The sequence below is a fragment of the Austrofundulus limnaeus genome, unplaced genomic scaffold (assembly GCF_001266775.1).
Source record: "Austrofundulus limnaeus strain Quisiro unplaced genomic scaffold, Austrofundulus_limnaeus-1.0 Scaffold4, whole genome shotgun sequence".
In the NCBI taxonomy this organism is placed as follows: domain Eukaryota; kingdom Metazoa; phylum Chordata; class Actinopteri; order Cyprinodontiformes; family Rivulidae; genus Austrofundulus; species Austrofundulus limnaeus.
The window spans coordinates 2910585-2927674 of NW_013952406.1; the positions used below are offsets into that span (position 1 = coordinate 2910585).

The 17090-nt window shown below is 38.8% G+C and overlaps 1 protein-coding gene across 1 annotated transcript in view; it reads right to left on the reverse strand.

The window, feature by feature from the left end:
• The window catches only part of cntnap1 (contactin associated protein 1), a 20638-nt gene extending 12226 nt beyond the window's left edge, over positions 1 to 8412 (reverse strand). Inside the window, exons 1-7 of the mRNA XM_014023383.1 lie at positions 8196 to 8412; positions 7762 to 8039; positions 7249 to 7663; positions 1185 to 1286; positions 875 to 1068; positions 462 to 615; positions 156 to 359 (exon numbers count right to left, since the gene is read on the reverse strand). Of these exons, the coding sequence (XP_013878837.1) occupies positions 156 to 359; positions 462 to 615; positions 875 to 1068; positions 1185 to 1286; positions 7249 to 7309 (715 nt within the window). The 5' untranslated portion in view covers positions 7310 to 7663; positions 7762 to 8039; positions 8196 to 8412. The remainder of the gene's footprint in view (positions 1 to 155; positions 360 to 461; positions 616 to 874; positions 1069 to 1184; positions 1287 to 7248; positions 7664 to 7761; positions 8040 to 8195) is intronic.
• Between the last annotated feature and the right edge of the window lie 8678 nt (positions 8413 to 17090).

Genomic DNA, 17090 nt, shown 5'->3' on the forward strand with positions numbered 1-17090 from the left:
ACTATTTAATTTGGTATGTGAATGTGTGTAAATTGGCAGTGAGATTTAAAAAATTGCACAAGGTGTGCCACTTGAAATTTTGCCTAAGGTGCCACATTAACTAAAGTCCGGTCCTGGTTGCAGCCCTCTTCAACAAAGTTTAAAATGACACTTACCAAGGCTGATGTGCAGATAAAGACGACCTTTCTTCAGCTCTAGTGTGAAGAGGTCCCCCTGAATCCCCTCACTGTGTAACAGCAGACCATCCTGCTCCAGGGTCTTAAAGTTTATGGCGATATGGTCATGCAGCGTGCGGAACCTTTTCTCTGGATATGTGTACACCACTGCATCGTCTCCGTTGTATTGTAGTACATAGGAATCTGGAAATGAGCAAGACAAAGTTCCGTACTGAATGCTTTTGGTGCATGTCTTCAGTAATAATTGTGTGACAATAAAGTCCGTCATCCATCACTCATACTTACCATAAGGGCAGCCAAAGAGCTCCAGTCTCACACCAATCTTTCCTCCATTCTCCGTGTTCCACGCCAGAGGCAGCAGACGAATGTGTTTCGCAGTYAAGGCATAATGGAAGACATTTCTCTTCACTTGATAATAATTCCAGTTTCCAGGCAGCGTCTGCAAACAGATGAGACAGGGGAGGCGTGGAAAATTATTGTTGCTGCACCGCCTTGTGAAGAAGCAGGAGATAAACTGATGATGAGATTAGTTTTGTCTCTGCTGAGAGAMATAATATGCTGTGCTGTCTTTGTTTTTCTGCCAGTGACACAAAACATAATGGAAACCCCCCAAATTTCTTAAATTAGCTCTAAAAAAATGGTGTTTGACTTGTTAATCCTCAGCTCTGTGCTCTCATTTGAGTATTTGGTTTTGTTACCGAATTTCCTCCTTTCATGATGTATGGAGTCCAGGAATCCGGTCTGTCTCCGTAGAGAAGTGTATACTTGGTGACCCAGTCGTATGAATTAAAAGTCCCTTGGGTTGCAATTGCCACCAGTCTGTACTTCCTGCCCAAATTGACRTGCAGCCATGGCTGTCTGTCACTGAGGGAAGGGGACCAGCCACTGCTGCCTGAGAGGGAAAAAAAGGGAGGGGGAAGGAAAATCTTTGATGATGACAAGATATCAGCAGGGTTTAGTTGCACTACCAAAACCTTAAAGATAAAATATAGATAACTACAAACTCACCATACAGTTTGGCAAAATTGGCAGAGTACAGAAAGTTATATCTGGAAGAGGCCCAGAAGGAGGAGGCATAGAGCCCAGTGACGAGCGGATCAACACACTCTCCTGCAAATCACAAAATGGATGACATCAAGGTCAGGACAGAAGAACTTCTCATTACGCAGCATTCAAATTTTTACACTTCTGGGCAAAAGCCCTGCCGAGCCTGACTCATCTGAGTGCTTGCCTGCGCTCTTTATAACAAAACCTCACATTAGGTTGGATCAATTCAATCCAAAGTAAAGCACCAACGCATTTAGCTCCGTTGCTGGAGGGATATAAGCAGGAAAGTCGATGATTTTACATCAGTGCAGGGGCGGAGCCAGGGGGTGGCCAGGGGTGGCCATGGCCACCACAGACAAATCTTTGGCCACCCCACTGGCCACCCTGCTGTACACACCCCTTCCACAGTGAAACAACCTTTAGGGGTGTAATAATCCTCCTGAACAATTGGTGGCAGTGTTGAACWGTTTGAACCATCACCAAGCTCAAAGAAGTGACAAAGAAGTGATTGTTTTRTTTATATAAAGAATWTATGCCTATGGAATCTGATTTATGGTGACAAATGTTTTTATTTTRATWTTTTATTTTTGTCACCATAACACAGTGTCATTTTATGTTATGAAYGCTGCYTGATGCTCTGTCCCTTTTGGTTATGAGTAGACCTATCTCTAAATCAGAAAAAAGCGAAATGTCCCTTTAAATTCACTGTTGGTGYMTATCAATATTGCACCTGTTCATTGGGTAAAATTATTAATATTAGTTTTAAACATGCAGTTGAAGGTCATCACTATTTGGCACAATGTTGTGTTAAAATTAAAAATAAATCAATAAACAATATAAAAGTATAAAGCACCCACATAGTCATTAGATATGATAAATTGTGTCACATTAATTAACCTTATCTCAGCTGTAGCAATGAGTTTAAAAACAGGATAATGAAACTAGTTAAATGAAGAATTTGTCTCTGAAATAATTATTAAATCAAGTTTATTTATGTAGGTAAAAMTATGTTWAARAWCCTGGTAAAATACACCAGAATGCWGGAAAMGGCATCTATTTRGTTCAAAATTTTCTGGGGAAGGACCCCCAGACCCCCCAACAGTGTGTCCCCCCACTTTTAAAATGGTTCTGACACCCATGTTTATAAGGTAGTCACTGCCTGCATGAGGACATAAAGAAATGACCAAAACACGAAGATCTGCAGAAAACTTTCAAGTAAAAAAATTATGTAATTTTCCTGGCCACCCCTGTGTGAGTAGTGGTCCCCATCTGGCCGTCCCTGAGAAAAATGTCTGGCTCCGCCACTGCATCAGTGCACATATCATCCTCAAACAGCATGTTTAAGATACAAAAAAACCTTCTTCAGATCTGACCTTAGATCTGTTTGGAGAGTGTCTCATTCTTTTCTATACAAACATCTACTGTTTGTTCACAGTATTGCTTAGACTGAAAGTGCAATGAAGTTACATAACTGTGAGTTTTTCAAAGACAAAAAGACATCTGATACTTTATTGGTTTTGCTTCAAGGTCAGTATAAGTCAGCACTTTATTGTTGTATTCTTACATTTTTCTTTACAATGCATGCATTTTTCCATATAAGAAATTTAAAGTTAAACCTAGTCTGTAGCTTTGATATGGTAGTTGTGTGTCTGCATGAGCCTGATAAAGCCGTCACCCGTCTGCTCCCACTCTCTCCGCAGCCCAATGCTAATAAAAGTGACCATAAATCTGCCTAATCATGCTTCTGTCACAGCGGAGAATAAATATGCCCTCACCTTCAGCTCCAGAAGAACCACTGTCACCTTTTTGGTGTCAAAATATGGTCTTTAATGCTCTAGTAAGATTTATTAAAGATGGACTAAAATACAAACAAAAAATGGTTTTATTTAAAAGAGAAAATAGCTAGTTCTTTTCTAAAAATCGAAAGAATTTTAATGTTTAAAAAGTAGCATCTGATTCATTTGTATAAACAATAATCAAGATTTTAATCTCAGCCAATCAATCTAATAATAAAAAATGACAAAGCAAATTGTTTTCATTCTTAAATATCAGCTGTGCATACAATAATACACACTGATTGATTATGTTTTTCATTTGGCATGACCTCTCTCACCCCCTGTGAGAGGACACTGCACATTCAGGTGGAAAGAAAAGTGCTGAGCAAGTGAAAAGTGATCTTTTTTTTCTTCCTCTGTCTCCTCTCTGATGACTCTTTCTGTTTTTATCAAACAGAAATCTCTGCTGTGATGCAAGTGATGAACAACAGCTCCATGCTCAGTCACTGCAGCAGTCCTTTAGTGCTGTTTGCTCACACGGAAAGCCACACAAACATACATTTGAAGGCTTTGTGGTCAAATTATGCGACAAAGCTTCTTAATGCTAATAGTTTGTGCATTGATGGACATGTCTGGCTTTTAATGTGAAGTGTTGCTCCATCTGCAGCCAGTTAACCGAGGCCACTCAGCTTTTTCCATCTCTTCTTTATTGCAACACAGTCTTCACACCCCACCCAGACAGAATCTCATTTCACTTCCTATAACCTGATATTTTGCTTTTTATCTCCATCGTGCTAAAAAAACAGTCAAGTCCTATTACCTCATACTCATTTATTATAATTTTGTTTCTTTCTTTTTCTCTGCCTTGCTGCTCCTCTCTTTTTCCAGGACGGTGTTATTGCAGGTCCCTATGAGTCTGTGCAGAGCAATCTCCAGATTTTCTCTCTTCACCATGTAATTCTGCGACTTCCTCTGCACCACGCAGCATCATTCTACATTTATCCTTTAAGGTTCTGTGGAGACCAGTTCCTGCTGAGTCATCAGCCTGCCTCTGGAGGCAGGCCGGTCCTGTCTGAGCTGACGCATCGTTTCTGCTGGTTGCATACATTATGCAGAGGGACAACCCTTAAAGTTGTCCCTTTGCAGAGGATCTGGCTTGCAACTCCTTTTCAGTAAAAACTTCAACCTCACAACAAAAACGCATGCATTTGATGTGAAACGGCACATTTAAAACATTTTCCATTGAAAGAGTTTGATTAAATAATTTATAGATGAGCAGCCAGCACAGTGGGGTGTGTCCAAACACTGTCTTGAACTATAACTATAACATTTACAGAATGTCAGAACCATATTCAGACTTTATTTAGGTATTGAAATAAAACTTCCATCTTGTCTGCAGCACATTGTCTGCTTTGTATCCTGTTACCTCATGCAAAAAGGAAAAACACATTTCCAATTCAAACGCACACACACAAATCTTTCAGAGAGTGTTAGTTAGCTCCACCCAAACAAAGGCAGTGCTCGGGGATCTATTGCTCCTTTTCAGTTTGGCACAAGCTCAGTGCAATCCCCAAACAACAAGCCTTTACACAGACCTCCAATCAGGTTCAAACAAGGTGCACAAACACCTTTCTTTCTTCTTCTAATGAGACAGCAATGAAGAAAGTCATAAACAATTTCATGGATCCTCCTGTAGTCAGCACGCAGCAAGACAGAAGCTAAGATCTATTTATAGACTATTTCGGCAATTGCATTAAAGAAGAGCTGCTGATATTGAATCAGCAGTGCACAATGAAATCTCAAGACCAGCACAAGACATCTCGGAGTGAAATGCGCTGCCCCAATGTCAGAAAGCTTGTTCTCTGTCACAGTTCATGGGCTTCAAATGGATAATGATGCAAAATACAGCTAAAACCATCCAAGAATGGCTAAAAACATTGAACTATTCTGGAGTGACCTTCCAAAATACCAAACCTCTGAGCTGAAACATGCAGACTGGAGAAGGAACCCTTCAAACAACTCGAGCAGTTTGGTCACAGTGGGACCAGAAAAATGTCCAAATAAGAAAGCTTGAAATTGCTTGATTGTATCGTCTTAAAACATTGTGTTGCAATAGTTTCTTTTTTTTAATTATGTTGAACCACAATTGAAAAGCAATGACTGATTTTTATTGGCTGATTTCTGATCTTTTTTAAAGAATAATATAACTTTTGTCAGTTTTAAATTATTTCAGTGATCTCTGTCTGGTTTTATTTCCTTTACAAAAGGTACAAACTAGGGCTGTCAAATGATTAATACTTTTAAGTAGCTGTGAATTAATCATGATTAATCTTAAATTTAATATATATTTCTATTGCATATTGATAAAATAAATTACTTATTAGTTTTTAATGTTTGTATTTAGAAAACAAAATTGATGCTTAGACATGATTTTTTGAATATAAAGCAGGACCTAAAATATGCTCAAAACACATTTGAGTCTGTGAAATTTTGTGCAGAATGATGGTTAAATCAAGAATTCAAGGATTTTCATTCCAAATGAGTACTACATGAGGGATGAAAGATAGATACTAAGGTCACAGTTGTCAGCAAAACATAAATAAATAAAATAAAATAAGCCATAAGAAGACAAAAAAAGAAAACTGTACATAATGTGTTACATGTGGAGTTTTTTATTTTATTTATTTAACCTTTGTTTATCCAGGTAAACTGTTTGAGAACCACTTCTCATTTACAAACATGACCTGGCATGAGTGCATTACAATATACAAACCTACATATTCAGCCACAGTAAAGTGATTGTAAATTTTAATCACGATTAAAAAGTTTTATCTATGCCCATGCAGCACGTAAATAAATCAGAGTTAACTCGATTAATTTCACAGCCCTAGATGCAGTAGTTATTGACTACATCTATTGCCTGTGATTTAGACCAGTGTTTCCCAAAGTTGGGGTCGGGACCCAAAGTGGGGTCCCGAAACATCAAGGTGGGGTCCTGAAAAGATTTTCTGAATTAATCACATTTTTGCCTTAGTTGTTACAAAGGAGTGTGAGGTTGGTATATTTAAAATGGATAAATGTAGTATAAAAAAATATTGTTTTGTTGACCTGATACAAATGTTTATCATCCAAAAATAGTTGGGGGCACAGGTCTAATAGTGTAATAAAATAATTTCTGATGTAATATTTTCCCTATAATTATTACAAAAACACAAAATAAGTAATAATAAGTATTTATATTTGAGTACAAGCTGTTTAGATTGTCAAAAAGCCTGTGTTTTTAGGGTTYTTAARGAAGRTCAAGTACTCAGACCAGTAATATTTGGGGTCACAAGTTTTTGCCATGGATATTTTGTGGGTCAGAAGACAAAAAGTTTGGGAACCACTGGTTTAGACCATCCCACCTTCCCTTCTTATCTTAAACCGTCCAAAACGTCACATGGCAGCCCAGCCCCCTAACGAGCCAGTGAAGGCCCTCTGAGGTCACTGACGTCACGAAAAGACAGATTYTTATGTACAGTCGCTGTGTGATGGGGAGATGCACAGCCCTGTCACCCTAACCACCCCACCCATCACGCAACTCCCCATCCCTGTCCATGAATGATTTAATGATCTTGCAGRGTAAAATGGTTTCCCCTGGCAGGTAAAAACAGGACGCAGGGCTTTAAGGACAGGTAATGGAGGCAGGCTTTCCCCTAAAAAATAAAATAATTAAAAAAAACTGCAGTGGGCTGGTCCTGAATGAGGACTGATATGTTCTCCCGAATCAAAAAGCAAACAATAGAAACAAAGACAAGTAATTTTTATCCAAATCCGCACATACYGAGTGCGTAGAGTCCGCGCGCTGCAGAAACTTGCTGCCGCCTGAGAGAAAAGCACTGCAATGCAGACAGTCCTGTGCGCGAGAGGYACCAACGTGCGCACCCTCTGCAGGACCGAGGCGGTTCGCCTTTTATTTAACAAACCGACGACAGAGCAGGCAGCGGTCAAAAGAAACATTTAAAACCCAAATATTCGTGTTTTGAGCCTCTGTCTCGCGTGACCGCTGCGCGCTTTGCCCTTCAAACATCCCAACATCTCAGGCCACATTATTATAGKGGATATTTCTCACTTATGTGCAACTTTTTTTTGTTCAGTAGATCAGCCAACATAAATCAGGTGAGACGCATTTATACGTTTAAATGAGCCTTTTTTTTTAAATGGCATTCTTGAAATAATAAATAAATATTTGCTTTTTTTACGGGACTTACGTGATGAGCAATGTTGAAAAGCCAAAAACAAGAGGCATGTGCTCAATATTTTGCAAGTCATCCTTCACTTTAAAAAAAAAAAATCTTCCTCGCAAAGGTGATGTTAATCAGACCGTAGATTCCTCTGCAGCATCCTCAGACCCCCCCTCTTTAAGCCCAACTTTAACTCGCGCAGCTCCAACTCCACTCCCCGGGATGTCGGGCAGCCTCCACCGGGGCGGGGACGCGCTTCGGGTTCTGGTGCTGATGCTGCGCTTCGCCGAGAACGCGCTTCTCTTCTTTTTATATCCCTTTAATTTGTCCAGTTTACATGACATTGGTGAAACGATGCTGTTTCTAACTTCGACAAGTGATGGTATGAAGCTGCCGGAGGGTTMTTGGGATTTCCTCGCGTCCCTTCCACTTGAGTCTGGATCTTCAGYGGAGACAAAATGAGAGGAAGATGCTTAACTTTTAAAGTCCGATGCAGGCTGGGAACATTTCGTCAAATGACTTAAAAGTGATGRGATGTACCTCAGTTCTGCAGTTCTGGGATGCTGAAAATATTAATCTTGGCTGCCCACTGTGGTTCCTTTTGTCCTTTGGCACAGTTTGCATGGCTTCAAACTGCAGCACAATGCATTACAGTGGTGCAGGATGGGTCAAATATCTCTCTCCAGTATTGCGGATAAAGAAATAATCCCCAAAGTAGATATCCTTTTAGGAAAAAAACAAAACCACAGAGGATCAAATCAAGCTGCAGAGTCCTGCTGTTTGCATCRTCATCCTCYTTCAGGTATCCGATCACTTTTCTAAATGTACCCAGAGCAGAAAAGTTACAGAATGAGGGTGCCAGCTGCTGAACTCAGGTCCCTTCCCCTCCTCCCACTCACACACACTCAAACACACACATAGGTGGGGACAGGAGGAGGTAAAGAGGGATTTGTTGAAACGGGTGGCACACTAACCGTAAAATAGAAAAGGCATTAGGATTAAGAAGTGGGATTATGGGGGCTGCAGTGTGCCAGTGATGATGTGAGATTGGATGCCCMGGCCAGCGTGGGATTTGCACTGTTTTCAATCAAATCAGATTTTCAGATGGTAAACTCCCTGTCACAGGCTTTTACCCTGAAACAGCCAACAGAATGAGAAAAGTGTTATGGTGTATCCACAACCAAAAACAGAAAAAAAAAAAGCAAAAAGTGGCATAAGCAAAAGTAAGTTTTGGCTTTGCACAAGGACTTATTTAAAAGAGTCAATAAAATATTGTCATTAACTTAAGCAAAGATCTTGAACAATGCAAGGCACTTATTGGACCATGTTTTATTGATTGTTAATTGACTGAGTTTAAGATTTGCATGTTTTCTAAGATCCACTGAGTGTGGCAGCCATCTTGAATCAGGCTGACTTCAGACATTAATCATTTGTAGAAACACATGCAATAATTACTTTTTGAAAATGTCATGAAAATCTATCCTGTGATTCACAAGATATTTTACTAACAGATAAACCCATAAACACACGGACACAGGCAAAAACATTCGAGATAACTAATATTTTACAGTTAGATTATCATGTCATTCTCATGTGAAGATATTGTTACCAGTTTCTGAGTGCATGTGATGGTGAAGGGATCAGGACTCAGACATGACTTTCAGTTTTTGGTAACCTTGTTGTTTTAAAATCCACAGGCAGTCCAGCACTCACCTTTGCACCCTTTCAAGCTGCTCATTGGATTTGAGCTGCTTGAGTTTCAAATAAAAAAAAAACTGGAAAAATGAAGCTGTTGTAAAACTTTTGACCAGCAGTGTAAATTCAAATGTTTACAGTGCAAAAGCAAAAACAGAAGAACACCTAAGATTTTGTTTGGTTTCTGGAATTTTACATCACTTTAGATTGAAATGCYAACATCTGCACGTGTAGCTTATAGATTTGTTCAGATGGATTACCAGCTGTAGCCTGAGTGACCATAGAAACTGGTTTGGATGTGACTTTATGCCATCTGGTTTGGGTCAAACCTTGTTTATGAAATAATCAGCTCAATAGCAGTTAAAAAAAACATCTCAGACTTTTTGAAATGCAAGTTCATATTTTTGGCACAAGCACATTTTTCAATATTTACTCAAAATTAGTTCACTGGTTTATTTTATGGTGATTAAGGCTATAGAAATCATCCATACAAGCATCTTCTCACTGTTTTGTGTTTGTTAGTATATAATTTATGWCTCATATTTAATATCTGTCTTTCTCTTCTATGGGAAACAAAATAACTTTTGCAGACTGATTGTTTGACTTATGAAGATTATATTAAAATGTTCACTTTAATAAAACTATTTAATGTGAATTTACAACAAAAATCATCTCAGGGTGAAAATAATAATGAGACCAAATCACAAATCCAGTTCAGACCTACGAGTTAAGCCATTCTTTTTATAATGCATTATGCTCACGTACAATACAGCATGAAATGTCAATTAATGAGTTGTCTATTTAAGGTAAGGAGTCCCCGACCACCAGGTCCAAGGTCCATGATTCATAAAAAYTTGTGGATTGCTGATCTGATGAAAGCCAGCAGATTGCATCAAATCTTCACTTCACCACATCCCCATTTAGACCAAGCATACTGGCAACAGCAAAAAGGATGAATAAATCCCTTTTAACAAGAAGAAACCTGCAGCAGAACCAGCCGGCTAGGTTTGAACAATCAGGAAGGAGACTCAAACAGAAGATTTGGTCCAGGTTTCTATAGGYAGAAAAACAAAGAAACAAGTAATGAGAGCAATAATTACAAAAACAAACCTGTACAGAGAGTAATGTGATAAATATGTTCTCCAGTATTATATCTTAGTTTGTTTGCTGCTTGTTTTTGTTGCTGTTTTATAGAACAAGCAGCAGCCGGATGGACGGGGTGAAATAAAACACTACACCACTAGATGTCAGATAAAGCTCAGATTTGAATCTTTGTTTTTTTGCATGATCTCCTCTGGAGGGAACTGTGTTTCACCTCCTCTACATGCATTTAAATTTAAAATCTGAAATTCTATATTTACTTATGAAACTTAAAAAAAGACATTGAAATATTTTGATTTAAATTAAATCAATTGTGTTTATGCAAAAAGATTAGTCAATGAAATAAAACAACTCAGAAAGTCAAAGATCACCATTCYAAGCGGGTGGAAAGTTTTAAGATGCACACAAATAGATATATTTTATTAATTTTGTTTTCATGTTTGTCCATTTTTACATGGAGTCCYATTACAAAAGATAGATGTTTAAAGATGTGCTTGATTTTGTTGTCTTAAACTGTTCACAGAAGCAGAAAGGTGCGAGGTCAATTCGTCAGGAGTTTTTGTTTCTTTGAATTTGTTTTGTTTTTGTTTTTGCTTTTATCAGTGAAAGTAGATTTAATACTGGTCTTTCCACAACACCACTTAGTGTATTTTTCATAGGGGTGCTGTCTTACTCTTTGCTGATTCCCACAAACAGAAACACATCACCAGTGCTCCAACTATGGGCAAACATAAACACACTCACAAATAGGGGTCAAGCTATGGTTCTGGTCCAAAGGGTTTCTTTAAATTTCTTTTGCTGATCTGCACGGATGAATTCTATTTGTCATAAATATGGATGAAGGTCATACAACAAACAAAAGGTTTTCTTCATGTCTTTCCAAAATMTTGAACACAAAACAAAAACACATATTGCTGATGAGAGCCAGAAATTGGAGAATTCAGGATGATCTTGTTTTTGACGAGACAGCTGTTTGTGTTGTTAAAGTTGTGTATTCATGGTTGAGCTGCTGTAAGCAGAACTACCTGTTCTTTATGCTGCTGAGGTCTCACTAAACCTGCAAACAAGTCCAAGAGGAGATTTAAAAACTGGTCCTCCACTTCAATAGATGCCTCTTTAGCGTTAGCTCTGTTTGGGTCTCCTAGACAGCTGCTACAATTTGTTACACCACTTACACTACAAAGTGGACACACTGTTTAATTTAGGGCACCAAATGGAGAGAAAGTCGATGTGTTTAAACCAACCAACAACCTGAGGAGGAAAATATTCAGATCATCCTCTTTTATACCAAATTAGCTTAGCACAAAGTCTAAAAATACAGGGTAATGATTAGCATAGCCATATCAGAAGCAGCAAAATTCTCCTGCTGTATTTAATTATTTTATCATTTAGAAAAAGGAACCATTTACTATGCTGAAATATTAAAGCAGTGTTTCCCAAAGTTGGGGTCGGGACCCAAAAAGGGGCCCTGAAACATCAAGGTTGGGTCCTGAAAAGATTTTCTGAATTAATTACATTTTGCCTTAGTTGTTACAAATGAGTGAGGTTAGTATATTTAAAATGGATAAATGTAGTGTAAGAAAGTTTAGTGTTCATTAACTGAAATCGTGATGAAACCGCATCAATATTGAATAGATTAAAATGTGAAGTGAATGGACCATACAACACCAGTGACTCTGGAGTGAACGCCGCTTTATTGCTGTCTGTGCAAGCAGGAAACCAACGCTGATGAGAAACCGGAAGTCCCYGCTTATAAATACATGCTCTTCAGCATAGATATAAAGGCCTTTATAAATCTGTGCTCTTCAGTGTCTGGTACYCCCACTACTGGCCTACGGCTGAATCACAGACACTCTGAACATTAATGCTCTCTTAACGTTTATCATAATTGGTTTTATTATGTGTTATCATGATGTTCTAGGCATGCATCTAAACCTATTTTAATCAAGACATAATAGTCAAACAAAAGATCATAAGAATCAATTATTTAAAAGGAAAACTATGAATATGGTGTGGTGCTTCTAAAATCAGTTTCTAAATGACTAACTAAATTTCTTCAGTAGTATAAAAAATATTATTACTATGCCCATGTTTTGTTGACCTGATACAAATGTTTATCATCCAAAAATAGTTGGGGACACAGGTCTCTGCTTCTGTTAGTTTGTGGGTCAAAAGCTGAAAAGTTTGGGAACCACTGCTGCACTTTGGTTCCCAAAGTTGGGCTTGGGACCCAATTATAGGTCATGAAGCACCTTGGGTAATCTCCAGAAATCAATTTAAAGGGTAATAAAATAATTGCTGATGTAATATTTTCCCTATAAGTATTACAAAAACACAAAATAACTATAAATAAGTATTTATATTTGTGTACAAGCTGTTTAGATTGTCAAAAAGCCTGTGTTTTTAGGGTTATTAACGAAGTTTGTGTACRCAGACGAGTAATATTTGGGGTCAAAAGTTTTTGCCATGAATATTTTGTGGGTCAGAAGATAAAAAGTTTGGGAACCACTGCATTAAAGCCTAAATGTATGACGTCTCATTTGGTTATGTTCAACTTTTTCTCTGACAAAAACTTAGAGCTTTTGTTCAAAAATCTTGTTTTACACCTCGTGTCGATGTTGTTTTTAGCATTTTGAACTCATCTTTCCGTGTAGCTTTACTTCACAATTAAGTCTGAAAGTTGATTTARGTATGTGCTGGAGAGACATAGCAGGCTTATGACAATTCCACAAAGACGACCGCTCAGACACCTGCATCAAGTTTAAATGCCGACAACAGCTGCGGCCTGCTGGAGATGCGTGGAACTGAGACACTTTTGTTTCTAATGTTTGCTGCCAACATGAGCACACACACGCATAATTCATAGCTGCAGCCAGTGGCGCGCGCACACACACACACACACACACACACACACACCAGTAGATTGTGTTTTCCTCACACACCAAACAAGCCACAGTTATTTAGTCTGCTTTCAGTTTGTTTGCCCACTGTCTTCTCCCCTTTTGTTGCTCTGCGCCGGGCATTGTTTGAAGTGAACTGCTGACTCCTTGCAGCTGGAAAGATGATGAATGAGGATGAAAAAAGGCTGCGCCAAGTGACGACATATGAAGGTGGTCGGGTTGGGTAAACAGCAATGTATCTGCAGCAGCAGCAGATATATTTGTTGATACAGCTCATTGAAACATTTTATTTCTCAAGAAAAAGGGATTCAGTTTAAAGTAAATGTCTATTGTATAGATGTGTCTCTTTGACATGTCATAAAGTCAACAAAAATGTGAAAAGAAATGATTTGTTGTTTATTTGACAAAGATATGCTAATGGAAAGATTTGCTGGTACCCTTAAAGAGTCTATTATGTTTTTGTATTATGTAAGTAACCTTAATTAATATCACATGTGCTTTCAAGCTTCCCATCAGCCATTCAGCCTATTTAAATGGATCAAACATGTTGTATCACTGTTTGCACCACTCTGAACGTGAAAGGCGAAAGCTGTCTGAGGAACTAAAGAAAAAAAGATTATCAACATCCATATCAAAGGTAAAAGTTACAAGACTTTCTCCAAGTAGCTTCCTGCTCCTCTGACCACAGCTGCTAAAACTATTAAGTGAAAATTTTTATTAAATTTTCAACAAAATAAATCCATCATCAATACAACCTGAGTCAGTCTCAGATCCATTTGAACATAAGAACAAAACATAACAAAAAAAGGAAACATCTCTTAGTTGWCTTTATGCAGATTTGTCTGTGAGTCTCTCAAAATGGTTCAAGAATGGTTGCCATAAAAGGTGTTGGCAGAACCATGCATGCCATGATGTCTCTGCTGATCAACCCTGAGATGTGAGAGCAAATCTTTAATCCATCATTTATGGGAAGGATGTATCTTCTTTTTCCACGTTAGAAGTATGCGTCGACAGACCATCAGTGTGGAAAAGGCCACGGCTGAAGATTGCCAGTTGGTCACATTACATGCTTGAGGAACAGCTCCAAATACTGCTGTGAGTGGGTTTGGGGGGAATATTAATGTTCCACTATTCAGACATGGTTTTGAAGACTATTCTCCAGAAGATATGCTAAAATTATTAAAAAGTATAATGTTTATAGGATTGTAGCCAACCTCTCAGGTTAGAGATGCAAGCAGAAGTGCAACCCCAGGTTGATGAGACACGTAGTGTGGTAATAACAACCAGGGAAACCACCCAAAACCATTTAAGTCAAACTCCATCATCAAGGTAAATCAGTTTTTGATTGGTATTTTTGTTGCGTTTTGAATTATAATGACCTTCATGGAAAAAAGATCCAAGAAGGCTTCACTATTTGCAGAYAAACACAGAAAAGACAGACTGGAATTTGCCAAAACGCATGTAGACAAGGCCCAAAGTTTTCTGGGAGACGTTTTAGGAACTGGCGAGACAATACTGGAGCTTTTTGGCTCCAGTCACATCAGTTGTGCTTTTGTGATTACTATGGAATAGTACCAACAAATTTATTCGAATCTGCAAATTAGTGTTCACAAAGTAACAGCTGAACTGGGAAATGCTCCAGTGGTTGCATCACTACGTTCTAGACTCCTCTCTACAGCAGGATTTGTTGCYCTTGCACGCAGTCTGATCTGATATCTGGCAAAACAAAATGTATTCTTTCCCATCTCACTTCCTCAGAGCTGAGCCCCAGTAAAGTACCTTTGGATAGAAAGTTTGAGAACAGTTTGTCCCCTCAAAACTGGGCCCCACTCCAATTGCAGCCTGCAGGTGGGGAGGGGTRTGGAGGCTTTGATGGGCAGCTAATGGAAGGGAGGACTATTTTTCCCAAGAGTATCGACCGTATGAAAGGTTTTATGGCAAAACCTCTGCCATCAGCGAACATGAAATACACATCCCACCTTATTGAATCGGAGACTCGCCTGCTTTCCCGAGTTAAGAATAAAAACGGCAGATCATTAACTGTGACCAGAGTGGGTATTGTTCCTGATGATGAACCATTAGTGAACAAGCTGTAGCCACAGGCCAGGCCCYGGGGAAGATTGTGGTGTACAGTGTGTGTTTGGAGAAGAGGGGGGAGGTGCGGAAATAAAATACAGCCCCACTCCTTGCACGATTCACCCTCTCTTAATGTTGCTCTTGGAGGTCACAGCACCTAGCAACAGCCTGGATCAAGCCCTGAAGGAAACATGAGACAGACACATACACACATAGTTTGTGTTGTGAATTGCATTTCTTAAACATAAAGAAAATAAACTGACTTGCTTAGGGCATGTACCGGATTACCAGTAAATTGTAATTTAAAGAAATATAACTTCCCTAACATATAGGCTACAGGTTAAAGGTATCCCTGATTAGTTGTAACATTAGACTTTATTTGATAAACATATATTTTAACTGTAAAATAAAGACTGTAAAAATACTGTYGGCTGTTTAGTTTTTATAAATTTTAAACTAAAAGTTAAAAAATATATTACATGGATGGGGCCATTTTATTTACACACAAAACATTCTGGGTAAATGATGACGTGGATAGGTCCTCGGTGCGAGGGTGCTAGCGAGCTATATCCACCCTGAAGGTTAATCTTGGACAATATCTGATGATCGATTCTTTTAAATGAAACCAGAGAGCGTTGACAGAGAGGAGAAGGTAGAAATGACTCAGCCTGGAACTGAAAATATAGATGGAGGACAACAGAGCTGCTTCATGGAAGAAGAACCTCAGCTTAGCCTGTTAGCTTTAGCATTAGCCCCGACGCTATCACCATATATATGTATTAGCTCAGCGCTACACATTCTCCTCTCATCACTGAGGTCCTCCATCCACATGACAGAGAGGGGAACACAAAAATGACTCAGCCTGCAACTGAAAATATGGATGGAAGACCTCATTTTAGCTTATTTGTTTGTCGTGCTAACACCGAGATATAAGGCAAAATAGCGTCGGCGCTAGCGTGAAGGCTAACAGGCTAAACTGAGGTTCTTCTTCCATGAAGCAGCTCTGTTGTCCTCCATCCTTATTTTCAGTTAGAGGCTGATTCATTTCTACCTTCTCTTCTCTGTCAACGCTCTCTGGTTTCATTTAAAAGAGTCGATCATCAGATATTGTCCAAGATTAACCTTCAGTTTGGATATAGCTCGCTAGCAGCCTCATACCGGTGACCTATCCATGTCATCATTTACTCAGAATACTTTGTGTGTAAACAAAATGGCCCTGTCCATGTTAATATATGTTTTTAAAAATTTACAAAACTAAACAGCCTACAGTATTTTTGCAGTCTTTATTTTAGAGTTAAAATATATGTTTATCAAATAAAGTCTAATGTTACAATTAATCTGGGATCCCTTTAGGATCAAGCTACTTTCTTAATATGCTTGATTTCCTTGATAAAAATGGGAACGTTTGCAGGAGCACAATTTTCTGCTTTTTGGTTATTTTTCTCCCTTAAAGTTAACCAGTTGTACTTTCAGACAAGTTTTTTTCTCAGTTAATTTGAAAGGTACTGCTGAGACTGTGTAAAAGCAGTTGACACTTTAATTTCCACATTCAGTAATTATACAGCCTGTATCTGTATAAGAGCTGCTCTCAAAGGCTGATGTCTAAACACAGGAAGTCAGGGTATGACCGTCTACAGACACGCACAAGGTTGGACTTTTTCAAGAATGGTGAAATGTTCCCACTGATGCTGCAAATCCTTCTGACACGGGGCTCTCTGTGGTAACCGCCAATCATTTTTTATAACGTGCARGTTAAATGTTTGCGCTCGGTTCTGCATTCTTCACATTGGCTGCATATGTAAAACCCACGCCTCGGTGCCAAAGCACACCGACAAACGCACACAGACACAAATTAATCCTGCACAGTTTGGATTTTGGCAGGGTGTCATTAATTTTGCATTCAGTGTACTTTCACACACTCAGCATCCTAAAAATAGCTGAAGGACTCTGGCTGTCTGCCCAGCCTCCCTAACTGTCAATATGTTATCTTTGCCCTCACTCTGACATTCACCGTGTTTAACCTGCTGTATCACAAAACCACACAGCACTGACCCCTTCCAAGGTAATTATAATTTATTGTAACGTGGACAGCACATG